The following is a 24,350-nucleotide window of genomic DNA, read 5'->3' as shown; positions in this document are numbered from 1 at the left end:
TGTGCGTGAGGAACTGCAGGCGGTGTGCGTGAGGAACTGCAGGCGGTGTGCGCGTGCGTGAGGAACTGCAGGCGGTGTGCATGAGGAACTGCAGGCGGTGTGCACGTGCGTGAGGAATGGCAGGCGGTGTGCGCGTGCGTGAGGAACTGCAGGCGGTGTGCGTGAGGAACTGCAGGCGGTGTGCGTGAGGAACTGCAGGCGGTGTGCGTGAGGAACTGCAGGCGGTGTGCGCGAGGAACTGTAGGCGGTGTGCGCGAGGAACTGCAGGCGGTGTGCGCGTGCGTGAGGAACTGCAGGCGGTGTGCATGAGGAACTGCAGGCGGTGTGCGCGTGCGTGAGGAACTGCAGGCGGTGTGCGCGTGCGTGAGGAACTGCAGGCGGTGTGCGCGAGCGCGAGAAACTGCAGGCGGTGTGCGCGAGGAACTGCAGGCGGTGTGCGCGAGGAACTGCAGGCGGTGTGCGTGAGGAACTGCAGGCGGTGTGCGTGAGGAACTGCAGGCGGTGTGCGTGAGGAACTGCAGGCGGTGTGCGTGAGGAACTGCAGGCGGTGTGCGCGTGCGTGAGGAACTGCAGGCGGTGTGCATGAGGAACTGCAGGCGGTGTGCGCGTGCGTGAGGAACTGCAGGCGGTGTGCGCGAGCGCGAGAAACTGCAGGCGGTGTGCGCGTGCGCGAGGAACTGCAGGCGGTGTGCGCGTGCGTGAGGAATTGCAGGCGGTGTGCGCGTGCGTGAGGAACTGCAGGCGGTGTGCGTGAGGAACTGCAGGCGGTGTGCGCGTGCGTGAGGAATTGCAGGCGGTGTGCGCGTGCGTGAGGAACTGCAGGCGGTGTGCGCGTGCGTGAGGAACTGCAGGCGGTGTGCGTGAGGAACTGCAGGCGGTGTGCGCGTGCGTGAGGAACTGCAGGCGGTGTGCGCGTGCGCGAGGAACTGCAGGCGGCGTGCGCGAGGAACTGCAGGCAGCGTGCGTGAGGAACTGCAGGCGGTGTGCGTGTGCGTGAGGAACTGCAGGCGGTGTGCGTGTGCGTGAGGAACTGCAGGCGGTGTGCGTGAGGAACTGCAGGCGGTGTGCGCGTGCGTGAGGAACTGCAGGCGGTGTGCGTGAGGAACTGCAGGCGGTGTGCGCGTGCGTGAGGAACTGCAGGCGGTGTGCGTGAGGAACTGCAGGCGGTGTGCGTGAGGAACTGCAGGCGGTGTGCGTGAGGAACTGCAGGCGGTGTGCGTGAGGAACTGCAGGCTGTGTGCGCGTGCGTGAGGAATTGCAGGCGGTGTGCGTGAGGAACTGCAGGCGGTGTGCGCGTGCGTGAGGAACTGCAGGCGGTGTGCGGGTGCATGAGGAACTACAGGCGGTGTGCGCGTGCGCGAGGAACTGCAGGTGGTGTGCGCGTGCGTGAGGAACTGCAGGCGGTGTGCGTGAGGAACTGCAGGCGGTGTGCGTGTGTGTGAGGAACTGCAGGCGGTGTGCGTGAGGAACTGCAGGCGGTGTGCGTGAGAAACTGCAGGCGGTGTGCGTGAGGAACTGCAGGCGGTGTGCGCGTGCGTGAGGAACTGCAGGCGGTGTGCATGAGGAACTGCAGGCGGTGTGCGCGTGCGTGAGGAATGGCAGGCGGTGTGCGCGTGCGTGAGGAACTGCAGGCGGTGTGCGTGAGGAACTGCAGGCGGTGTGCGTGAGGAACTGCAGGCGGTGTGCGTGAGGAACTGCAGGCGGTGTGCGCGAGGAACTGCAGGCGGTGTGCGCGAGGAACTGCAGCAGGTGTGCGCGTGCGTGAGGAACTGCAGGCGGTGTGCATGAGGAACTGCAGGCGGTGTGCGCGTGCGTGAGGAACTGCAGGCGGTGTGCGCGTGCGTGAGGAACTGCAGGCGGTGTGCGCGAGCGCGAGAAACTGCAGGCGGTGTGCGCGAGGAACTGCAGGCGGTGTGCGCGAGGAACTGCAGGCGGTGTGCGTGAGGAACTGCAGGCGGTGTGCGTGAGGAACTGCAGGCGGTGTGCGTGAGGAACTGCAGGCGGTGTGCGTGAGGAACTGCAGGCGGTGTGCGCGTGCGTGAGGAACTGCAGGCGGTGTGCATGAGGAACTGCAGGCGGTGTGCGCGTGCGTGAGGAACTGCAGGCGGTGTGCGCGAGCGCGAGAAACTGCAGGTGGTGTGCGCGTGCGCGATGAACTGCAGGCGGTGTGCGCGTGCGTGAGGAACTGCAGGCGGTGTGCGCGTGCGTGAGGAACTGCAGGCGGTGTGCGTGAGGAACTGCAGGCGGTGTGCGCGTGCGTGAGGAATTGCAGGCGGTGTGCGCGTGCGTGAGGAACTGCAGGCGGTGTGCGCGTGCGTGAGGAACTGCAGGCGGTGTGCGTGAGGAACTGCAGGCGGTGTGCGCGTGCGTGAGGAACTGCAGGCGGTGTGCGCGTGTGCGAGGAACTGCAGGCGGCGTCCACGAGGAACTGCAGGCAGCGTGCGTGTGCGTGAGGAACTGCAGGCGGTGTGCGTGTGCGTGAGGAACTGCAGGCGGTGTGCGTGTGCGTGAGGAACTGCAGGCGGTGTGCGTGAGGAACTGCAGGCGGTGTGCGCGTGCGTGAGGAACTGCAGGCGGTGTGCGTGAGGAACTGCAGGCGGTGTGCGCATGCGTGAGGAACTGCAGGCGGTGTGCGTGAGGAACTGCAGGCGGTGTGCGTGAGGAACTGCAGGCGGTGTGCGCGAGGAACTGCAGGCGGTGTGCGCGAGGAACTGCAGGCGGTGTGCGCGTGCGTGAGGAACTGCAGGCGGTGTGCATGAGGAACTGCAGGCGGTGTGCGCGTGCGTGAGGAACTGCAGGCGGTGTGCGCGTGCGTGAGGAACTGCAGGCGGTGTGCGCGAGCGCGAGAAACTGCAGGCGGTGTGCGCGAGGAACTGCAGGCGGTGTGCGCGAGGAACTGCAGGCGGTGTGCGTGAGGAACTGCAGGCGGTGTGCGTGAGGAACTGCAGGCGGTGTGCGTGAGGAACTGCAGGCGGTGTGCGTGAGGAACTGCAGGCGGTGTGCGCGTGCGTGAGGAACTGCAGGCGGTGTGCATGAGGAACTGCAGGCGGTGTGCGCGTGCGTGAGGAACTGCAGGCGGTGTGCGCGAGCGCGAGAAACTGCAGGTGGTGTGCGCGTGCGCGATGAACTGCAGGCGGTGTGCGCGTGCGTGAGGAACTGCAGGCGGTGTGCGCGTGCGTGAGGAACTGCAGGCGGTGTGCGTGAGGAACTGCAGGCGGTGTGCGCGTGCGTGAGGAATTGCAGGCGGTGTGCGCGTGCGTGAGGAACTGCAGGCGGTGTGCGCGTGCGTGAGGAACTGCAGGCGGTGTGCGTGAGGAACTGCAGGCGGTGTGCGTGAGGAACTGCAGGCGGTGTGCGCGTGCGTGAGGAACTGCAGGCGGTATGCGCGTGCGCGAGGAACTGCAGGCGGCGTGCACGAGGAACTGCAGGCAGCGTGCGTGTGCGTGAGGAACTGCAGGCGGTGTGCGTGTGCGTGAGGAACTGCAGGCGGTGTGCGTGTGCGTGAGGAACTGCAGGCGGTGTGCGTGAGGAACTGCAGGCGGTGTGCGCGTGCGTGAGGAACTGCAGGCGGTGTGCGTGAGGAACTGCAGGCGGTGTGCGCGTGCGTGAGGAACTGCAGGCGGTGTGCGTGAGGAACTGCAGGCGGTGTGCGTGAGGAACTGCAGGCGGTGTGCGTGAGGAACTGCAGGCGGTGTGCGTGAGGAACTGCAGGCGGTGTGCGTGAGGAACTGCAGGCGGTGTGCGTGAGGAACTGCAGGCGGTGTGCGCGTGCGTGAGGAACTGCAGGCGGTGTGCGCGTGCGTGAGGAACTGCAGGCGGTGTGCGCGTGCGTGAGGAACTGCAGGCGGTGTGCGTGAGGAACTGCAGGCGGTGTGCGCGTGCGTGAGGAATTGCAGGCGGTGTGCGCGTGCGTGAGGAACTGCAGGCGGTGTGCGCGTGCGTGAGGAACTGCAGGCGGTGTGCGTGAGGAACTGCAGGCGGTGTGCGCGTGCGTGAGGAACTGCAGGCGGTGTGCGCGTGCGCGAGGAACTGCAGGCGGCATGCGCGAGGAACTGCAGGCAGCGTGCGTGAGGAACTGCAGGCGGTGTGCGTGTGCGTGAGGAACTGCAGGCGGTGTGCGTGTGCGTGAGGAACTGCAGGCGGTGTGCGTGAGGAACTGCAGGCGGTGTGCGCGTGCGTGAGGAACTGCAGGCGGTGTGCGTGAGGAACTGCAGGCGGTGTGCGCGTGCGTGAGGAACTGCAGGCGGTGTGCGTGAGGAACTGCAGGCGGTGTGCGTGAGGAACTGCAGGCGGTGTGCGTGAGGAACTGCAGGCGGTGTGCGTGAGGAACTGCAGGCGGTGTGCGTGAGGAACTGCAGGCGGTGTGCGCGTGCATGACGAATTGCAGGCGGTGTGCGTGTGCATGAGGAACTGCAGGCGGTGTGCGCGTGCGCGAGGAACTGCAGGTGGTGTGCGCGTGCGTGAGGAACTGCAGGCGGTGTGCGTGAGGAACTGCAGGCGGTGTGCGTGTGTGTGAGGAACTGCAGGCGGTGTGCGTGAGGAACTGCAGGCGGTGTGCGTGAGGAACTGCAGGCGGTGTGCGTGAGGAACTGCAGGCGGTGTGCGTGTGCGTGAGGAACTGCAGGCGATGTGCGTGAGGAACTGCAGGCGGTGTGCGTGAGAAACTGCAGGCGGTGTGCGTGAGAAACTGCAGGCGGTGTGCGTGAGGAACTGCAGGCGGTGTGCGCGTGCGTGAGGAACTGCAGGCGGTGTGCGCGTGCGTGAGGAACGGCAGGCGGTGTGCGCGTGCGTGAGGAACGGCAGGCGGTGTGCGCGTGCGTGAGGAACTGCAGGCGGTGTGCGTGAGGAACTGCAGGCGGTGTGCGTGAGGAACTGCAGGCGGTGTGCGTGAGGAACTGCAGGCGGTGTGCGCGAGGAACTGCAGGCGGTGTGCGCGTGCGTGAGGAACTGCAGGCGGTGTGCATGAGGAACTGCAGGCGGTGTGCGCGTGCGTGAGGAACTGCAGGCGGTGTGCGCGTGCGTGAGGAACTGCAGGCGGTGTGCGCGAGCGCGAGAAACTGCAGGCGGTGTGCGCGAGGAACTGCAGGCGGTGTGCGTGAGGAACTGCAGGCGGTGTGCGTGAGGAACTGCAGGCGGTGTGCGTGAGGAACTGCAGGCGGTGTGCGTGAGGAACTGCAGGCGGTGTGCGCGTGCGTGAGGAACTGCAGGCGGTGTGCATGAGGAACTGCAGGCGGTGTGCGCGTGCGTGAGGAACTGCAGGCGGTGTGCGCGTGCGTGAGGAATTGCAGGCGGTGTGCGCGTGCGTGAGGAACTGCAGGCGGTGTGCGTGAGGAACTGCAGGCGGTGTGCGCGTGCGTGAGGAATTGCAGGCGGTGTGCGCGTGCGTGAGGAACTGCAGGCGGTGTGCGCGTGCGTGAGGAACTGCAGGCGGTGTGCGTGAGGAACTGCAGGCGGTGTGCGCGTGCGTGAGGAACTGCAGGCGGTGTGCGCGTGCGCGAGGAACTGCAGGCGGCGTGCACGAGGAACTGCAGGCAGCGTGCGTGTGCGTGAGGAACTGCAGGCGGCGTGCGTGTGCGTGAGGAACTGCAGGCGTTGTGCGTGTGCGTGAGGAACTGCAGGCGGTGTGCGTGAGGAACTGCAGGCGGTGTGCGCGTGCGTGAGGAACTGCAGGCGGTGTGCGTGAGGAACTGCAGGCGGTGTGCGCGTGCGTGAGGAACTGCAGGCGGTGTGCGTGAGGAACTGCAGGCGGTGTGCGTGAGGAACTGCAGGCGGTGTGCGTGAGGAACTGCAGGCGGTGTGCGTGAGGAACTGCAGGCGGTGTGCGCGTGCGTGAGGAACTGCAGGCGGTGTGCGTGAGGAACTGCAGGCGGTGTGCGTGAGGAACTGCAGGCGGTGTGCGTGAGGAACTGCAGGCGGTGTGCGTGAGGAACTGCAGGCGGTGAGCGTGAGGAACTGCAGGTGGCGTGCGTGAGGAACTGCAGGCGGTGTGCGTGAGGAACTGCAGGTGGTGTGCGTGAGGAACTGCAGGCGGTGTGCGCGTGCGTGAGGAACTGCAGGCGGTGTGCGTGAGGAACTGCAGGCGGCGTGCGCGAGGAACTGCAGGCGGTGTGCGCGAGGAACTGCAGGCGGTGTGCGCGTGCGTGAGGAACTGCAGGCGGTGTGCGCGTGCGTGAGGAACTGCAGGCGGTGTGCGCGAGGAACTGCAGGCGGTGTGCGCGTGCGTGAGGAACTGCAGGCGGTGTGCGCGAGGAACTGCAGGCGGTGTTCGGGAGGAACTGCAGGCGGTGTGCGGGAGGAACTGCAGGCGGTGTGCGCGTGCGTGAGGAACTGCAGGCGTTGTGCGTGAGGAACTGCAGGCGGTGTGCACGAGGAACTGCAGGCGGCGTGCGTGAGGAACTGCAGGCGGCGTGCGTGAGGAACTTCAGGCGGTGTGCGTGAGGAACTGCAGGCGGTGTGCGTGAGGAACTGCAGGCGGTGTGCGTGAGGAACTGCAGGTGGTGTGCGTGTGCGTGAGGAACTGCAGGCGGTGTGCGCGAGGAACTGCAGGCGGTGTGCGTGAGCAACTGCAGGCGGTGTGCGTGAGGAACTGCAGGCGGTGTGCGCGAGGAACTGCAGGCGGTGTGCGTGAGCAACTGCAGGCGGTGTGCGCGAGGAACTGCAGGCGGTGTGCGTGAGGAAGTGCAGGCAGTGTGCGCGTGTGTAAGGAACTGCATGCGGTGTGCGTGAGGAACTGCAGGCGGTGTGCGTGAGGAACTGCAGGCGGTGTGCGCGAGGAACTGCAGGCGGTGTGCGCGAGGAACTGCAGGCGGTGTGCGCGAGGAACTGCAGGCGGTGTGCGTGAGCAACTGCAGGCGGTGTGCGTGAGGAACTGCAGGCGGTGTGCGTGAGGAACTGCAGGTGGTGTGCGTGTGCGTGAGGAACTGCAGGCGGTGTGCGCGAGGAACTGCAGGCGGTGTGCGTGAGCAACTGCAGGCGGTGTGCGCGAGGAACTGCAGGCGGTGTGCGCGAGGAACTGCAGGCGGTGTGCGCGAGGAACTGCAGGCGGTGTGCGCGAGGAACTGCAGGCGGTGTGCGTGAGGAACTGCAGGCGGTGTGCGTGAGGAACTGCAGGCGGTGTGCGTGAGGAACTGCAGGCGGTGTGCGTGAGGAACTGCAGGCGGTGTGCGTGAGGAACTGCAGGCGGTGTGCGTGAGGAACTGCAGGCGGTGTGCGTGAGGAACTGCAGGCGGTGTGCGTGAGGAACTGCAGGCGGTGTGCGCGTGCGTGAGGAATTGTAGGCGGTGTGCGTGAGGAACTGCAGGCGGTGTGCGCATGCGTGAGGAACTGCAGGCGGTGTGCGGGTGCATGAGGAACTGCAGGCGGTGTGCGCGTGCGCGAGGAACTGCAGGCGGTGTGCGCGTGCGTGAGGAACTGCAGGCGGTGTGCGTGAGGAACTGCAGGCGGTGTGCGCGTGCGTGAGGAACTGCAGGCGGTGTGCGCGTGCGTGAGGAACTGCAGGCGGTGTGCATGAGGAACTGCAGGCGGTGTGCGCGTGCGTGAGGAATGGCAGGCGGTGTGCGCGTGCGTGAGGAACTGCAGGCGGTGTGCGTGAGGAACTGCAGGCGGTGTGCATGAGGAACTGCAGGCGGTGTGCGCGTGCGTGAGGAATGGCAGGCGGTGTGCGCGTGCGTGAGGAACTGCAGGCGGTGTGCGTGAGGAACTGCAGGCGGTGTGCGTGAGGAACTGCAGGCGGTGTGCGTGAGGAACTGCAGGCGGTGTGCGCGAGGAACTGCAGGCGGTGTGCGCGAGGAACTGCAGGCGGTGTGCGCGAGGAACTGCAGGCGGTGTGCGCGTGCGTGAGGAACTGCAGGCGGCGTGCGCGAGGAACTGCAGGCGGCGTGCGCGAGGAACTGCAGGCGGCGTGCGCGAGGAACTGCAGGCGGCGTGCGCGAGGAACTGCAGGCGGCGTGCGGGAGGAACTGCAGGCGGCGTGCGCGAGGAACTGCAGGCGGCGTGCGTGAGGAACAGCAGGCAGTGTGCGCGTGCGTGAGGAACTGCAGGCGGCGTGCGCGAGGAACTGCAGGCGGCGTGCGTGAGGAACTGCAGGCGGTGTGCGTGAGGAACTGCAGGCGGTGTGCGCGTGCGCGAGGAACTGCAGGCGGTGTGCGTGAGGAACTGCAGGCGGCGTGCGCGAGGAACTGCAGGCGGCGTGCGCGAGGAACTGCAGGCGGTGTGCGCGAGGAACTGCAGGCGGCGTGCGTGAGGAACTGCAGGCGGCTTGCGCGAGGAACTGCAGGCGGCGTGCGTGAGGAACAGCAGGCAGTGTGCGCGTGCGTGAGGAACTGCAGGCGGCGTGCGCGAGGAACTGCAGGCGGCGTGCGTGAGGAACTGCAGGCGGTGTGCGTGAGGAACTGCAGGCGGTGTGCGCGTGCGCGAGGAACTGCAGGCGGTGTGCGTGAGGAACTGCAGGCGGCGTGCGCGAGGAACTGCAGGCGGCGTGCGCGAGGAACTGCAGGCGGTGTGCGCGAGGAACTGCAGGCGGCGTGCGTTAGGAACTGCAGGCGGCGTGCGCGAGGAACTGCAGGCGGTGTGCGCATGCGTGAGGAACTGCAGGCGGTGTGCGCGTGCGCGAGGAACTGCAGGCGGTGTGCGTGAGGAACTGCAGGCGGTGTGCGCGTGCGTGAGGAACTGCAGGCGGTGTGCGTGAGGAACTGCAGGCGGTGTGCGCGTGCGTGAGGAACTGCAGGCGGTGTGCGCGTGCGTGAGGAACTGCAGGCGGTGTGCGTGAGGAACTGCAGGCGGCGTGCGCGTGCGGGAGGAACTGCAGGCGGTGTGCGTGAGGAACTGCAGGCGGTGTGCGCCATGAGGAACTGCAGGCGGTGTGCGCGTGCGTGAGGAACTCCAGGCTGTGTGCGTGAGGAACTGCAGGCGGTGTGCGCGAGGAACTGCAGGCGGTGTGCGTGAGGAACTGCAGGCGGTGTGCGTGAGTAACTGCAGGCGGTGTGCGCGTGCATGAGGAACTGCAGGCGGTGTGCGCGTGCGGGAGGAACTGCAGGCGGCGTGCGCGTGCGGGAGGAACTGCAGGCGGTGTGCGGGAGGAACTGCAGGCGGTGTGCGCCATGAGGAACTGCAGGCGGTGTGCGCGTGTGTGAGGAACTCCAGGCTGTGTGCGTGAGGAACTGCAGGCGGTGTGCGCGAGGAACTGCAGGCGGTGTGCGTGAGGAACTGCAGGCGGTGTGCGCGTGCATGAGGAACTGCAGGCGGTGTGCGCGCGCGTGAGGAACTGCAGGCGTTGTGCGTGAGGAACTGCAGGCGGTGTGCGTGAGGAACTGCAGGCGGTGTGCGCGTGCGTGAGGAACTGCAAGCGGTGTGCGTGAGGAACTGCAGGCGGTGTGCGTGAGAAACTGCAGGCGGTGTGCGTGAGAAACTGCAGGCGGCATGCGTGAGGAACTGCAGGCGGCGTGCGTGAGGAACTGCAGGCGGCGTGCGCGTGCGTGAGGAACTGCAGGCGGTGTGCGTGTGCGCGTGCGTGAGGAACTGTATGTACGAAAATGTTCTGATGTTGTTTTGCTTAATAAAGAAAATTAAAAAACTATGATGCTAATGTGTGTTCTGTTGTAGGTAGGTATTGTCAGCAGTCGGTGGATGGTTACCCTGTCAGGCTGGGAAAGCCCAAGAGGTATATGAATACCGAATATAAATGGCACAGTCATTGTGGCTGGTGAAGTAATTCGGAGAAGCCTTACGTGGGTAACACACGGCAATGCTGTTGGGCACTTAACTATGGTCATGCGGCCGGTGAGGTGGTGGAAGAGAGTTGATAAATCTTAGGTTAAAAAAAATAAAGCTGTGGACTGGTTTTTCCCCACAGTCTATATGGAGAGGGGGATACAGTGGGCTCTTAGCGCACCCTTTAATGCAACCTACAGTTATACGCACACCGCACGATATATGTATATAGATGGGATCCTGGTTCAATTCCCAGTATCGGCACCTTGTGACCTTGGGCAAGTTTCCCTGTACCTCAGATGCCAATAACCAGCATCTTAGCAAGGACTGTCTGTAAATACCAAATGTCCTATATTGTAAATGTGAAGCACTTTGACTAGTCCCATTGGGAGAAAAGCCCTATAAGAAATAAACTTGTTAAAGTGGTTATCACTGCTACCCAATTTTTGCTCAATTTTATTACAAAAACCTTTTCCCCTCTACTATATGAGCTAACACAGTACAGATTTTTCTAGTTTGCAGGAGAGAAACGCCAGCAGTTTCTGTAGCAAAGTGTGGTGATTAGTATATTTTGTTGAGGGTAGTGTCAGACAAGCTATTACAACTTGAAAGTGACACAATGGACAGATACACATAGCCAAACCCTCGGCACACTCACCTCACTAGAACTCGAGGCTCCACTGCGGTCAGAGAGTCATACACCATCACATAGTCTCCATAAGGGGTTTTACATGGCTCCATTTTGAAGGTTTTGAAGTTGAGGCGGATCACATGATCAGGATCTGCACGAAGTGCCCATTGGCACAGAGTATTTGCAGGGTACGGAGAGTTGGGAAAACCAGAAGTGGAAAACTTTGTCACATCTCCAGTTTTGGTGTGCAGAAAAAAAGTGCGTCCACCTGGGGGAGAAGGAAGACAGTAGATGAGTAGATTACCCTAAAAATAATGAGACCCCAGTTAATCAGTTTGACATTTCACATGCAGATGGCAGCAAAAAAAAGACAATAGGCCCAAAAGCTGCTGAAGGAATAGCATCATGGTAAGGATAGTGCCCTTGATTTGGGTGTACATGATTCAGATTCCAGTGCCAGCTCTAATTTTATCATTCTCTCAGGCTCCAACATTAGGCACGTTCTACGCCTGTCTATACAAGGGCCGCGCGCGCGCACGGCAGGGAAAGGGGAGTCGACAGACAGCGGCGAAGATGAGGAAAATCATCTTTTTTTGCGGCGCTGCCTGCGCTCAAATGTATGTATGCATGTGTATGTGTGTATGTGTGTGTGTGTGTGGTCCAATACATTTTCTTTTTACGAATGTTTTTTTTTAATAAATATTAACACACACACACACACACACACACACACACACACACACACACACACACACACACACACACACACACACACACACACACACACACTGTATATAACAGCCTTAAGATTGAAAGCTCTGAAGCAGAGATTCAGTACCTGTAAAATTCTATACGCCGAGCTGATTATATAGTCAGTGCTCAGAAAACATGATTATTATTATTACGTTACTATAGCACGTCCCACCATCCACAGACAGATGTAAGGCCCCTTTACGACTGCACAGATAGAAAAGGCCACTGAGCAAGTTCATATACCACGTTTTTATATATCTATCTGTAGGGTCTAATCGTCACCCAATTACCCAAACTAAACAAAAAAAAAACTAGTGTGACAACCATATTTTTTTATGCATATTAGACAATATGTTAATAAGTGAAATATCAGAAGTTTACACTTACTGTCCCTGAACTTTCTCGCCAACTCGATATCAACAGCTGTGAGACAGAGAGACTGGATTAAGCAATGGAAGGGATGATGATATTTAAAGCACATTTACATTCACTTTTTTTTTTTTTTTAGCTGTAAAGCATGTGACAATTTATAATTATACATTCTTAACCAAGCTGGCAATCATTTGGTGCTCCTGTTATAAATCTGTAAAATCCTTAGTATGTGCCTAACAATGGTCGCCTATGAGTTTCAATCAATCCTTCAGTCAAGTGTAGCTCAGCAGCTACAATGTATCCTGATATTACATGAGTAACATTATCTAGTGCAGGGGTGCGCAAAACTTTTTTTGCTGCGCCCCCTCTGCCTTTTCACCTCCGGTGGTGCGCGCTACGCGACACCTCCCCCCCCCCCCCCCTCTCTCCCCACGGGTCATGTCGCCGCGTTGCCATGGACACGAATCCTGACAATGGCAGAGACGAAGTAAGTTTAGAGTTGCAGGGGCCTCACGCAATCCCCCCCGCATTTAATTTAAATGCCTGGGGGAAGAGCGCGGGTCCCCTGAAATGCCGCGTCCCGCCAGAAATATCTCGCACCCCCCACTATGCGCACCGCTGATCTAGTGTTAAAGTTCACAGCTCCTAATGGGACATTGGCAACAAATTACCACAGTAAGGAAAGTGCCGGCACTGCTTGGGAGGTGGACTAAAACCTGCTATGGAAATCAAAGGATGCATAAAAACACATTAAATATGGCATTTAGAGTTAATAAAAAATTTTTTAAAACAGGTCACTATTATCTAATAGTACAGAACTGATTTATTATAAAAAATAAAAACACACAATATTTCATGTTTTGCTGCTTTACCTTCCTGATACCGTGTTATGCTATTTCTTAAGAAATGATTTTCCTTTCCATTTCAGGATTTAAAAAAAAGAACTATAAAAGAGAGCTAAGTTACGGTTAAAGGATTTCATCATGAAATGCAGTAGTATGAATAGAGGTATGGATTAGGTTTAGGCATAAAACTTGATCTGAGCTAGTGTTAACATGACAGTACTATTATACAGCTGCATAATATAGCAGTTTTATTTATAACTATTTTCCAATGTGTCACCTATTTGTTCAGCTTTGCGTTTCCTCTGCTTGTTTCCAGCCTGCTCACTGGCTGCCTGTAGGACTAGAATGAGCTCCAGTTTTCTGGAGGAGAATCTGTCTCTGTTCCTCTCTAAACAGAATGCCGTGTTGGAGGTCATACTTACGGAATGCCACAAGAGAATCCACAGACAGCAGGGAGTGATGACGCAGATAAACAGTTTTCACCTTTAGCTCAGACATGGCCTTTTCCAGTGCAGCTTCTCGATAAGCCGGTACTGCAAATTCAGCCCAGTAATATGCAATTATACTGCCTTCACTGGAAGGGGGAGAAAAAAAGAAAGAAAAAAAAGATGCAGATCATTAGCAATTTCATCACCATGCTGTTTGAGGGACATGAATAGCATTGAGATTACTATATGTGGCCTGGGTTCCCCGGTTTGACTTTTACCTCTGCTGCAAATTGGGAGAAGGGGGGGTTGCTGCTGGGCGAGAGCAGAGAAGAGAGAGCTCAGGGCGCCGCCATGTTAGATACGCGCACGCACGGCCAGTAGCTGCCGAGATTTGTGGTGGCCATTACAGGTAGCGCACGTGGCGCCAATGATAAGAGGGTTTCCCGGGGACTACAGCCCCCAGAAGGCCACAGGGCTGCGGAGTCAGGTGGCTAGGCCTGACCAATAGAGTGTTAGGATTCCCTGCTGAGGCAGTTGATACAGTTGGAGCTCTGAGGGCTTGCGGGCAGTTGGAGCTGGGACACAGCTAGGGGAGGTTGTATAGATGCAGGGGTCTGTGACCCTCTACACTAGGCCAGAGATCCCCTAGGCCCCAACTCATCCTAGATTGTGGCTGCTTTAGGGAAGGCCCTTTCAGTTAGGGATTCTGCCCTTTTAGTGATTAGTCAGCGTAGGGCCACAGCGGTTTCCTTTGAACTATTGCAACTGCAGTCTGGGACTAGACTGCAAGAGAGGGACACATCTTTTGGGGACACTTATTGGGTGAAGTGACCAAGGGACACCTTTGGTACTCTGGACACTGTGTGGGGATACACGGTGGTTGGACAACGCCATGCGCGGCGAGGTATAGCTGTAACCATTAGTATTGCTATTGCTCACAGTTAACTTTATTATTATAATCTGTGGACTTATTAATAGTTCCTGCTCGGGGTTATCCCATACAATAGGGATCCCGTGCAAGTGGAGGCGCTGCCACTCAGTATATTCGTTACCCCAGGCTCCCAGTAGCGGAGGCTCAGATCCCTGTGAGACGACAGCTACCGCCAGAACTAGTAGACCCTTCAAACTAGAGGGAAAGAGGGCTACATATTAGTCAAAAAGTGTAAACACAACTCAATGGACTGCACATTTATTTATTTTTAAAATGTGCTACCAGGAATAATACATTGAGAGTTACCTCTCGTTTTCAAGTATGCCCTGGGCACAGAGTTAGGCTTGTTTTATAGTTGGCACTGGTGCGAGTGCGGGCGCGCACCCGGCATTGCGCATGCACGTGGCGCGCACGTTTAGTTTATATAGTTGTAAGTGGTGGCGTGATCGTTTATAAAAAATAAACATTTAAAGTGTATTGTGGTTTTTAAAACTTTAAATTAATCAAATAGTTGTATTTTTAATGGAAACATAGGAGCAAACCTGTGCGCAATTCAGCTAGTTTTTCCTCCATCTGTATTGCAGTTTCACAGTGATTGGCTAAAGAGCTTGACGTGCAACGGCAGCAGCGCGAAAATATACTTTTCAGGTCTTTCTCCCGATCTTCCGGCTCAACGCTCACTGCCGTGCCTTAAGATGACAAATAATACATGGTCACGCTGCTTGGAGCTGTCTGAGGGGTGTGGACTTTGTGTGCGGTGTCAAGGATAGTGTATGGCTCCGTGTGCCGAGCTGTGCTAGGTGAGGCGTTCCGTGCTGGGTAGCCTTTATACCAGTGAGTTAAAGGCATTATATTTACTACGTGTAACAGGCAGAAACCACTGCCTGCCAGATCGGGGTGAGAGCCCGTTGGAATTCCCATTACTATTGGCGACACGGAAGGGACCTCTGGATACAGCAGTTGCATGCTACACTACAGATGAGTATCCGTTTGATGACAGCAGCCACCACAGTTCCTTTGTGTACTAACCAGTTCATTCGTCCCTCAGCTGTTCTGAAAAGTTTACAGATTGTCTCCAATGAGGGTTTTTTACTCATTTGAAGCGAGTGCCAGTCCTGTTGGCCACTCTAGTTTGTAATAAAGATTCTACTTTTTTATACATGTAACCCTCTTTCCTGTTAACATAGAAAGGCTACTAATGCTGTATATACCTGCTTGCTCAGCGAGATCTGAGCCTCCGCTAACTGGGGGCCTGGAGCAACAATAAGTAATCTGACCTCGCCTCCACTCGCCCAGGATCACCAATAAGTGAGATGCCCCTGGACAAGAATAACAATGACCATCCACAACTCTGGAACCTTTTACTATATGGAGCATAGACATATGTAAGCAGATATGGATATAACAATGAACAGCATATGCATATAGAATGTATTGATAACCTTGCAATAATATAATGCTCACACAATAGATATTGTCCTTGACTAGGTAACCTTTGTACCAGTGGCTCTGGCCACGCTCCACCCTGGAGTAATGTCCCTTTCCCACCACCGCGTGCACCCCACACCGTGTCCAATGTACTGGACCAGTCCGTTGGTCACTTTATCCTTAGTGTCCCCAAGAACCTCAACCCCAAGGCGGGATCAGCGCCTGTAGGTACAGGTGTTGGTGCACTTATAATAATACTTTCCGGGCGCTCCAGCACCCGGTAACTGTACTTCAAAAAGGATCCGCCGATCTAGCATGGTAGCTCTCCGTTGATTCCTCACGCACAGGGAATCTCACACGAGTCTTTACTTGCATCCAGTAGCTTGATCCCAAACTACCGACCACCAGGCAGCGCAGGAAGATACTGTATCCCTGTCTGCTACTATCAGTAAAGGGTATGCTGTCCCCATCTGTGGCTGTTCCCTGCAGTACCACAATCTGGTGGTGACTCAGGGCCTGCACTGGGGCCTAGGGGTAATTCCTGGCCTATGTAGTGAGTCACTGACCCCCTGCAATACACACCTCCTCTCCCCTTGCTCTCCTAGGACACACTGGCTAGCGTGGTCTCTGCTGCACGCTTCCCTTTCCTGCCTGACAGCAAATCCTCAACGCCTATTCGTTCCCTGCCTTCATGTGGCCCTGCTGAAGCGCATGGGAATTTTAGTACCAGCTTAGAGCCTCTTCACTATTGGCCAGCCGTTCGCGCGCTTGTCCTGCACCTGTACGACATACCAGGGGCCTCCAGCCGCACACCTGCACTGCGCATGCGCAACGACCAAACATGGCGGTGCCCTGTACTAGCCGGGCCGCCGCAGAGCCTCTGGAGTACTCCCTGCTCGGCCCCCACCTTCCAGAATTGCCGGCGGGTCTCCCGCTCGACTCCGGCGGCACTTGCGATCACCCACGCAGCGGAGGTAACGAGGGGGGCCAGGCGAACCCCATTACATACAGTATTATGCTATGGAGCTTCTGTATGTGTATATATGTACATCTACACACACACACACACCAGGGAGTAAGGGAAGAGCTAGGACAGCTCCTGGTGCCCTTGGCTGGGAGTGAAAGGTCCAGGACTCCAGGGACATCCTGAGGGTAAGGCCCTAAGCTCTGCTGTACTATTGAAGTACATCCCCCTGGGATGAAGGGAGAAATCCCTACAGGAGAACTTCTTTACTCTTCCCCCTGATAGATTTCAGTCTCAGGCAAGAAGGTATGGTGAAACAGTAACACTTTATTAGCACACTTCAATAGTACAGCAACAGCAGAGCTTAGGGACTTACCCTCAGGATGTCCCTGGACCTTTCCCTCCCAGCCAAGGGCCCCAGGAGCAGTCCTAGCTCTTCCCTTACTCCCTGGTGGAGTATATGGAATAGTCTCCCTCCACTCCCCTCAGGGAGGGCCACAGGTTGGCAGAGCCCTGCACAATTGTTATGGGTAGACCAGCCTCTCTCAAGGGTAGAGGCAACTTACTAAATTTGGTGTGTGCAGCTCCTTAAGTATATGGAGATCAGGAAGCAGACCTGAGTTCCTGATTGGACACAAGGCCTGCTTGCACCGCCCACTCTATGACTCACTGAAGCTGCATAGGAGTGGGGAAACCCCATGATTACTATACACACACACACACACACACACACACACACACACTTATAGATATCTGTGTGTGTCAAGGTGTTATAAATAAATTCTGTATATTCAAGGCCCAGAGTTATGTCCTGTTGTCTGGCCTTCAGGCCACATGCTCAGCTAGTGGGATAGCAATGGTTTTAAACAGGGATTAGTACATGGGCCCTCACTTTAGCATATAGAAGTCAGTTTAAGGGAAATAACGAGGGATTACAAATATATACTATGAATTTGGGTTTTGAGCTTGCTAAAATTGCTACTTTCTCTAATTGGACTGCGACTGGTATAAGGCTAAGGCCCCACTGCCTCAGACCACGCGCCCGTACTGCAGACAAGCGGCGCATGGAGAGGCACTTGACCGCTATATGCGGTCTGTAGGGAGCGGGAGCGGCGGCCGGGGGCGTGGTTTCAGCGGAGGTCTCCCAGGCTGCAGGAGGGACCACCCACATGCCCTCTGCTGCTCCTGTCCGATAGCAGCACCCCCCCCCCCTTCCAGCGGGGGTCGGTCTCCCGGGCTGCAGGAGGGAGCTGCTGCCAGCTGTATGCTGGAAGGTAAGCAGCTCCCCCCCCCACCACAAATGTCCTCCTCTCCATGCTGATCCCTCCCCCCGGTACACACACACACACACACACACACAACCTTGTGGAGGAAGCTCTCTGACAGCTCCCGCACCCCGCCAGGCTCATCAGCGTACCACGCACCGCTCGGGGTCGCAATTTTCTTGCATCCCCTGGCGGCTGACGCGTCACAGCGCGTTGTGAGCCGTGCAGCGAGGGGGGACCGGCTAGGAAAGGATACCCCTGTTGGTGAGGAACGCACACGCGGCCGTGCGCGCCGTCGGACGCAGCGGGACCAAAGTCTAACACAAGTAAACAGCAGGCAGTCCAAAGATAACATACATTAATTGTTCTAAATCATTACATTACCAGGTCCTTGTGTGTGAAGACAAGGAAGATAATTAGTGCTGTTATTGGCCATGTAATGTCCCAGTTCAAAGGAACCAAGTAATTAAATTGAAAGAGGGCTCGGCCTATGACACTAGTAGACATACATCTCTTGATATCAATGTATCTAGATACCTGCGTTGATTTTGCCCTTATGTCATACTGTAGGAGTAGTGGTTATATGGAGCCAAAAGAGTAGTTGCCAGTTTCTTCTGTTTATTCCCAATATATTTTTTCACACATTTTATGATAGTTCTATGGCCTGCTCAGAGCTTGTATAAATCTAAAATAAAGTAATGCAACAAATTTCTAACACTTTTCATAGTTAAAAAAATAATATCTATCAATTTGACAGATGTTAAAACACCGAACCACATTTACTATATTGAATAAACAAGCCTTCGTGGCACAAAAATAGTAATTGAATGACCTGTGATACTGTAACTGCAAGCCAAAAATACTTTCCCCTAATTTGTTTATGTAGTCATGTCTAACAATGCCTACAGTCATCTCTCTGCTGGCAGAAAAACCTGGTAAGTTACAGGAATGCCAGCAGTAATCATGGAGGTTTACCCTCACACCCTGGTGAGGTGCCCTATGTATGGATGGGAGTGGCTACATGCTCTGAGTCCATTATTAGTGACCTCAGACATGTGCCTGTTTCCTGAGGTATATAAGGCACTGCACCGCCTAAAGTTAGTGTGAAGGTTGCAGTGTGTGGTTGCTGTGAGTTGATGGTGCAAGGTGAAGCAGCCAGTTAAAGGTGCCCACTAGTGCAGTAACTAGTGGCACCAATTTATATCAAGCCAGGGAAGGCCAACTGTGTCCAGGGACCTGGCACAGGGGTGATCTCCCTGCGGGGAGAGGGAATCCCACTCCATTGGGAGGGCGTACCTTTTAAAGGAATCACGGCAGAATGTGCGGCTGAGACGAGGATTGTGAGGGGCAGCTGGCCCTTATCACCACGCACAATAAATATGGCTTGTTTACCAAAAACCCCATGGTGTGAGTCTGCAATTACTCTCCTGGGGCCCTCACCACCAAGAAGGAGTTCCTTATCAGGACCATCTACCTGCATAAGCATAGATCCTGATGAGGTGGAGGCGCTGCACGTGATGTAAGTAGGACTCGTCACCCACTACCTCAGATACCTGTCCGGCTTGACATTCCCGAATACCATCATGCGGGAGACTCAGGAGTCCTGTTGCCTACAGGTGCACCACCATACACAGACATGTAACGGGGCTGGAAAGACCACAGGGGCCAATGTAAGATTGGGTGGGTCAGACCAGACACGAACAAGCGTTACATTTAATAAATAGAAACAGATAAATTGGTTCAGTACAGCCTCCCATCTCTCAAAGCCTCCATCCTCATTCTTTGTAGGTGCTCAACATAAAGGACTTACCTGAATGCAGTGACGTTGCACTGTTTGAAATGTGGAGCAAGATCTGGAACTCCCTGATATGTATTCTTGAGCTACAACAAACAGTGGAAAATAATCATTCAAAGCAGCATGCATCATGCAAAAAGAATGGTTCCGTTTTGTGCCAATGTAGAAATGTAAAAAATATATATTCATAGCGCTGCTCTATAAGTGACCAAGTGTAAAAATGCATCAAACTAATCAAATATATAGTGTCTACACAAATAAATTATACAAATATAGTGACACAAACATCATAGTTATTGTGGGCTGATAGAATGTTGGCAAACCATTATAACACAGCACGTGCAGCACTAATCCATTGCCCTCCACTATGGGCAAGTTCAATGTCCCAAAAAAGTTCCACAATAGTGCGCTCCTTGCTAGTGTAGGAATAAGTGACAAACCGATAGACTCACACTTAACATAGATGGGGACAAAAAATCTTAAAAAGGGATGAAAAGGAAACAAGGGAACCAACCAATAATGCAATAATGTTTGTAAAGTGTAGAATATATTTGTACCACCCAATGGTCTCAAACTCACGTTGCAAATTCTTTAGGGCATTGTACAATCTCTGGGGTCTCCGATCCCAGCACGCACACTCCAGTCACGGAGTACAATCTTTGCGATCAAAGACCCGGGAGATTGTACAATGCCCTAAAGAATTTGCAATGTGAGTGAGATCATTGGACCGTACAAATATATGTTAAACTTTTCAAAAATATTGAACAATTGGTTCACTTGTTTTCTTCTAGTCGCTTTTATTATTATTTTTTGTCCCATCTATATTAAGTGCGAGTCTGTCACTTATTCCTCCACTAGCAAGGAGTACTCTATTTTGGAACTTTTTTATGCATATATAGGCATGACAGCAATATACATGGAGAGAAATGTTCACGCACACTATAGCTGTTCATGTGACTAGTGGCACAACCCGCAGTTTGAGCCATGCAATAATCATGCGAGATCTTGGGCATCTTCCTTTTACACAAGCTATTCCTGGAAATGAGAAGAGTGCTTCTAACCCAAAGAAAATACTTAGAAATAACAGACAAACTGTTTCCTCAGCAAAACTACTATAATGCAGTTAAAATAGTGAATACGATATTTCTCAGACATAACATGTTGGCTTTTTTCCCCCAACATCAGGTTAATGATAAACACAACATAGTGTAATGGGTTTTCAACAGGTTGCAAAATGTGGGCTGGAAGTTACTGGTCTTCCTCACATCTTCCCCATAATATTAAAGCATCTCCAATACAATGACAAAACTTTCAGAATGCTGAACCGTGTAGAACGTCGTCAGGATTAGGCGCACTAGTGCAGACGGTGTAAAAAAAAACATTCTTTATAGGATGTAAGGTCTTTAAGGCATATAAACAGCGCTAACGACTTGAGGTAGGATCGAGGACGTCGACATCCGAGTAATGAGAGGTGGTGAGAGAGCGAAATGTCCTCGATCTTACCTTAAGTCATTTGCACTGTTCTACATGGTTCAACATATACTGAACGTTTTGCCACTATTTTGGAGATGCTTTAATATCATGGGGAAAATGTAAGTAAGCGTAGCCCACATTTTCAGCCTGTTAAAAACCCATTATACGGTTGTGTTTATTTTCTTTTTTTTAGAAAACCACAGAGTTGCGTTCCCCTGATGTGGAAGAAAATACACTCTGGAAGAACTGTTGGAATATTTCTGGGAGTTTCTGAGCAGCAACCTGTGCTTAATAATTTACTGACTTGGAATTTAAATGCACGCACTTAAAGCAAAAAAAAAAATCACATTTGAAGTACACATTGCTTGATTTATAAATATTTTTATGCACTTTCATATTTATTCACAGAAATATATATATATTTTCACTGTCACGGTTTGGTTTAAAATAGGATCGCCACGTGTGACATTTGTTTTTGCACATAAGATATTGTTTGGTAGAATAGGAAGGGAAAGAGCAACAAATCATCTTACCATTTCAATGACCTTTGCAGAGAGATCGGCATACTCTGGACTTGATGGGTTCTCATATGCGTCCAAGAAAGGGTAGTTGGTGATCCTTAGTTGTCCTGTGTATATTTTCTGCATAGATGCATTGCGGTCTGGAAAGATAAGGACAGAAAAACTAGAGAGTGTGCTACAAAAATGTGGTTTCCGATGGCTGTGTGTGGTGTGTGTGGTGTGTGTGGTGTGTGTGGTGTGTGTGGGGTGTGTGGGGTGTGTGTGGTGTGTGTGGTGTGTGTGGTGTGTGTGGTGTGTGTGGTGTGTGTGGGTGTAATGACAAATGAAGTGCAGGTGATGAGCCATCTGAACGATACTTCAGCTCAGGATTGAGTTGTCTTAGGAAGTTATTAAAACAATAATGAAATGAATTGCGGTGGCAAAGCTGTATACAGTACTGTAGCATGGATGCGCTGTACGGCAGTATTGCGATGCTGTGACAGTAGAGGTTCTTCTAGGATATACTTACATTTAAAGTGCCAGACAAGAAGCCCAATGGTGAGAGAGAGCAGGACGGCTCCAATCACCACTCCAAGGAAAATAAATTTCCTCTTAGGACCTCTCTTCTCCACTTTCTTGGTGTTCATGACGGGCAGAAACTCCACCCCTTCCTCAAACCCGTTCATATTCTGCAGCGACACAAAGTGAACACATGAAACAGATGGAATAAAAGGGGTAGGTTTACCTGTATCAGAAGTAAGGTTGTCAGCAAATGTTTCAATTGGTTGCTACACTTTAGAATGACATTAAAAAAAAAAAATTAAGTATCTCTGCCTCAAATCATAGCCCTTTCGTCATACAAAATCATTTAGAGGTGCCATCGAGATCAAGAGAGCATCACTCAGCCACAAAAGAAAAACGTAGAGCAGTGTTAACCTTACTAACAAGAACCCTTCACTGCACGTCTCGTCTTATAAAATGCCACAATGAACTGCTTCTATTAAGGCATTAAATCCTCATTGGACAGAAGGGTTTGAAATGCACCGCCACTGCACAGGTGAACAGCGTTCACACAGGCTGCATACCAACACGGACGTGATTAGGAGTGCTCAAAACACCATCAAGAACTGTATTACAATGTCAAACTGTTCAATGCCAATGAGAAGACACCATATTAGCAAACCCTTGTGGACAGACCCTACAAAACCCTGCACACAAGTAATGCGCTTATTTATAGGGCTGATTTGTTCTAGAATAGTAATCGGATATACGTGCAGCAGCAATACAAAGCCCTACTTCTCAAGAGAGGAGCGAATTGCTGCATTCTTGTTTCCTGTCAAAAATGAATTCATAAGAATAAGTATCTGATAAAACTGGATTAAACAATGAGGGCATCATAATTACTTTACATGTAAGAAATACGAGACGAGCAGTGAGGATTTAGCTATAGCCATAAGCACACCTATCACAGTAGAGATTGGATACTTGCATTTTACTTAACGTGTAGAGTTAGCATGGGTGCATTGAAAGGCATATTTTGTTTTTTAATATACGGATTTTAATAACTACCAATCACCGATATTTAGCCCATTAAACATGATACTGCCATTAACTCTGTTTGGTTCTAGGAGAGTGCTCATTTAATCTCGTCTGGTACTTGATTTCAAGGCCAGGAGAGCACTGAAAAGAGACTGGAAACAAAGTATAAGGGTGAGCAAAGATATAAAACAGGTCCCGACACCTTTAAGATTGGATGACTCAGGGATATAAAATCTGCCACCTGGTGATCAGGACAGCAATGGGATACACAGAGTTACAGACGCAGATACTTCTAATCTGTAGCATCAAGAGCCCAGCAAGAATATACTATCTGATCCAATGCCTTGACAGTGAACCGTACCACCACCAGTGCATTCTTCAGGAGCCAGTGCAGCATGGACAGGCGGTAATTTTCTGCAAGCTTTAAAAAGTGGCCGTAGTCAGAGCAATTGTTTTTCAAAGTCCAGGGGGAGCATGGAAGTAAATCAACAAGAAAAACAATAAGTGTAGGTGTCTTGAGTATTCTGTGGACATTGAGAGTCTTGCCTCTTAAACCAGCGGTGTGCAAACAGGGGGGCGCCCAGGAGGGGCATGAGATTTTCTTGCAGGGGGGGGGGGGTGCGGCAGTCATAGTGGTCTCGCACTCTCCCCCCAGCCATTTAAATTAATTGCAGGGGGACTGCGCGAGGCCTCTATAACACATTTACCTTCCCTTCCACCGACGCATCGTCCTGGTAACCTGGAGTCACTTCACCATGGCGAGGTGCCGTCACATGACCCGGGCGTCATTTGACGCTGGGGTTGAGAGAGGCGCCGAGGAGAGCAGGCAGGGGTGCGCACGGGGAAATGTTTGCACACCCCGGTCTTATACAATGCCTACACACAGTGTACTGTAGTGGGTGTAAAATTGTGACTCAAACTGTGGCAAACAATCTTGCTCGTGTGGAGAGATGTAACTCAGTATAAGAGAGAATGTACCATAGCGCAAATCAATAAAATATATATATATATTTTTTTTTAAGCTATTAACCGCGCTACAATGTGTAGAAAATCCTTACAGCAATAAAGGGATTAAACATCTTGCATTTTGAAACAAGTATTATAAATGGTGGACATGGTGATAAGCACATGAACAATTTCACTTTATTGAAAACCTAATATAAAGTGGGACAGAGGCATAATAAATAATATACACTATGGCTTTTTTTGTGGTGGAATGGAGTTCCAGCTCTTTTCTTTAGGCATCAACTAGACTTCATAGCGATTATGGAAGGATTACAATAGGAACTGGGAGTAGATTTTTTACATTTATTTTTAACCACATTTCTTTAAAGCTGTATTAGTTATCGTGTTATACTGTATTACAACGTGGTGTACCTAGTACGTAAAAATAGATCGGTGCAGTCATGTACTGAGTCAAACAATGAGTGGGCAGGAGGAATCAAGCGCACACAGAAACTGAGCAATAAGAGCGGAAGAGGAGATAGTATCAGTCACAATGGCCAAGTAGGCGGGTTCCAACCAAAACATTTCTTTCCTTCTTCACATCAGCAGACACACCACTCCCTCTCCTGGGTTTCCACCTTTCACACTACTGCTGCTGCAAAATTAAAAAATCAGTCTTACATGGACAGGGGGGAGTCAGACTTTTAATTAACCCCATTTCTGCCAAGTGGATTTCAAAGGTTTTGGACTCATCTCAAACAGAAAAGCAAAAT

General features: G+C 53.5%; 1 protein-coding gene across 1 annotated transcript in view; it reads right to left on the bottom strand.

Annotated features, from left to right (window-relative positions):
• The window catches only part of LOC142496653 (suppressor of tumorigenicity 14 protein homolog), a 59,304-nt gene extending 37,503 nt beyond the window's left edge, over window positions 1–21,801 (bottom strand). Inside the window, exons 1-6 of the mRNA XM_075603355.1 lie at window positions 21,623–21,801; window positions 21,127–21,254; window positions 19,136–19,206; window positions 12,732–12,883; window positions 11,480–11,515; window positions 10,367–10,607 (exon numbers count right to left, since the gene is read on the bottom strand). Coding sequence (XP_075459470.1) covers window positions 10,367–10,607; window positions 11,480–11,515; window positions 12,732–12,883; window positions 19,136–19,206; window positions 21,127–21,254; window positions 21,623–21,779 — 785 coding nt within the window. The 5' untranslated portion in view covers window positions 21,780–21,801. The remainder of the gene's footprint in view (window positions 1–10,366; window positions 10,608–11,479; window positions 11,516–12,731; window positions 12,884–19,135; window positions 19,207–21,126; window positions 21,255–21,622) is intronic.
• Between the last annotated feature and the right edge of the window lie 2,549 nt (window positions 21,802–24,350).

This window comes from Ascaphus truei, chromosome 6, assembly GCF_040206685.1.
Source record: "Ascaphus truei isolate aAscTru1 chromosome 6, aAscTru1.hap1, whole genome shotgun sequence".
Lineage (NCBI taxonomy): Eukaryota > Metazoa > Chordata > Amphibia > Anura > Ascaphidae > Ascaphus > Ascaphus truei.
The sequence above is the reverse complement of the archived record's forward strand: the minus strand, read 5'-3'. Positions and strand labels throughout refer to the sequence as shown.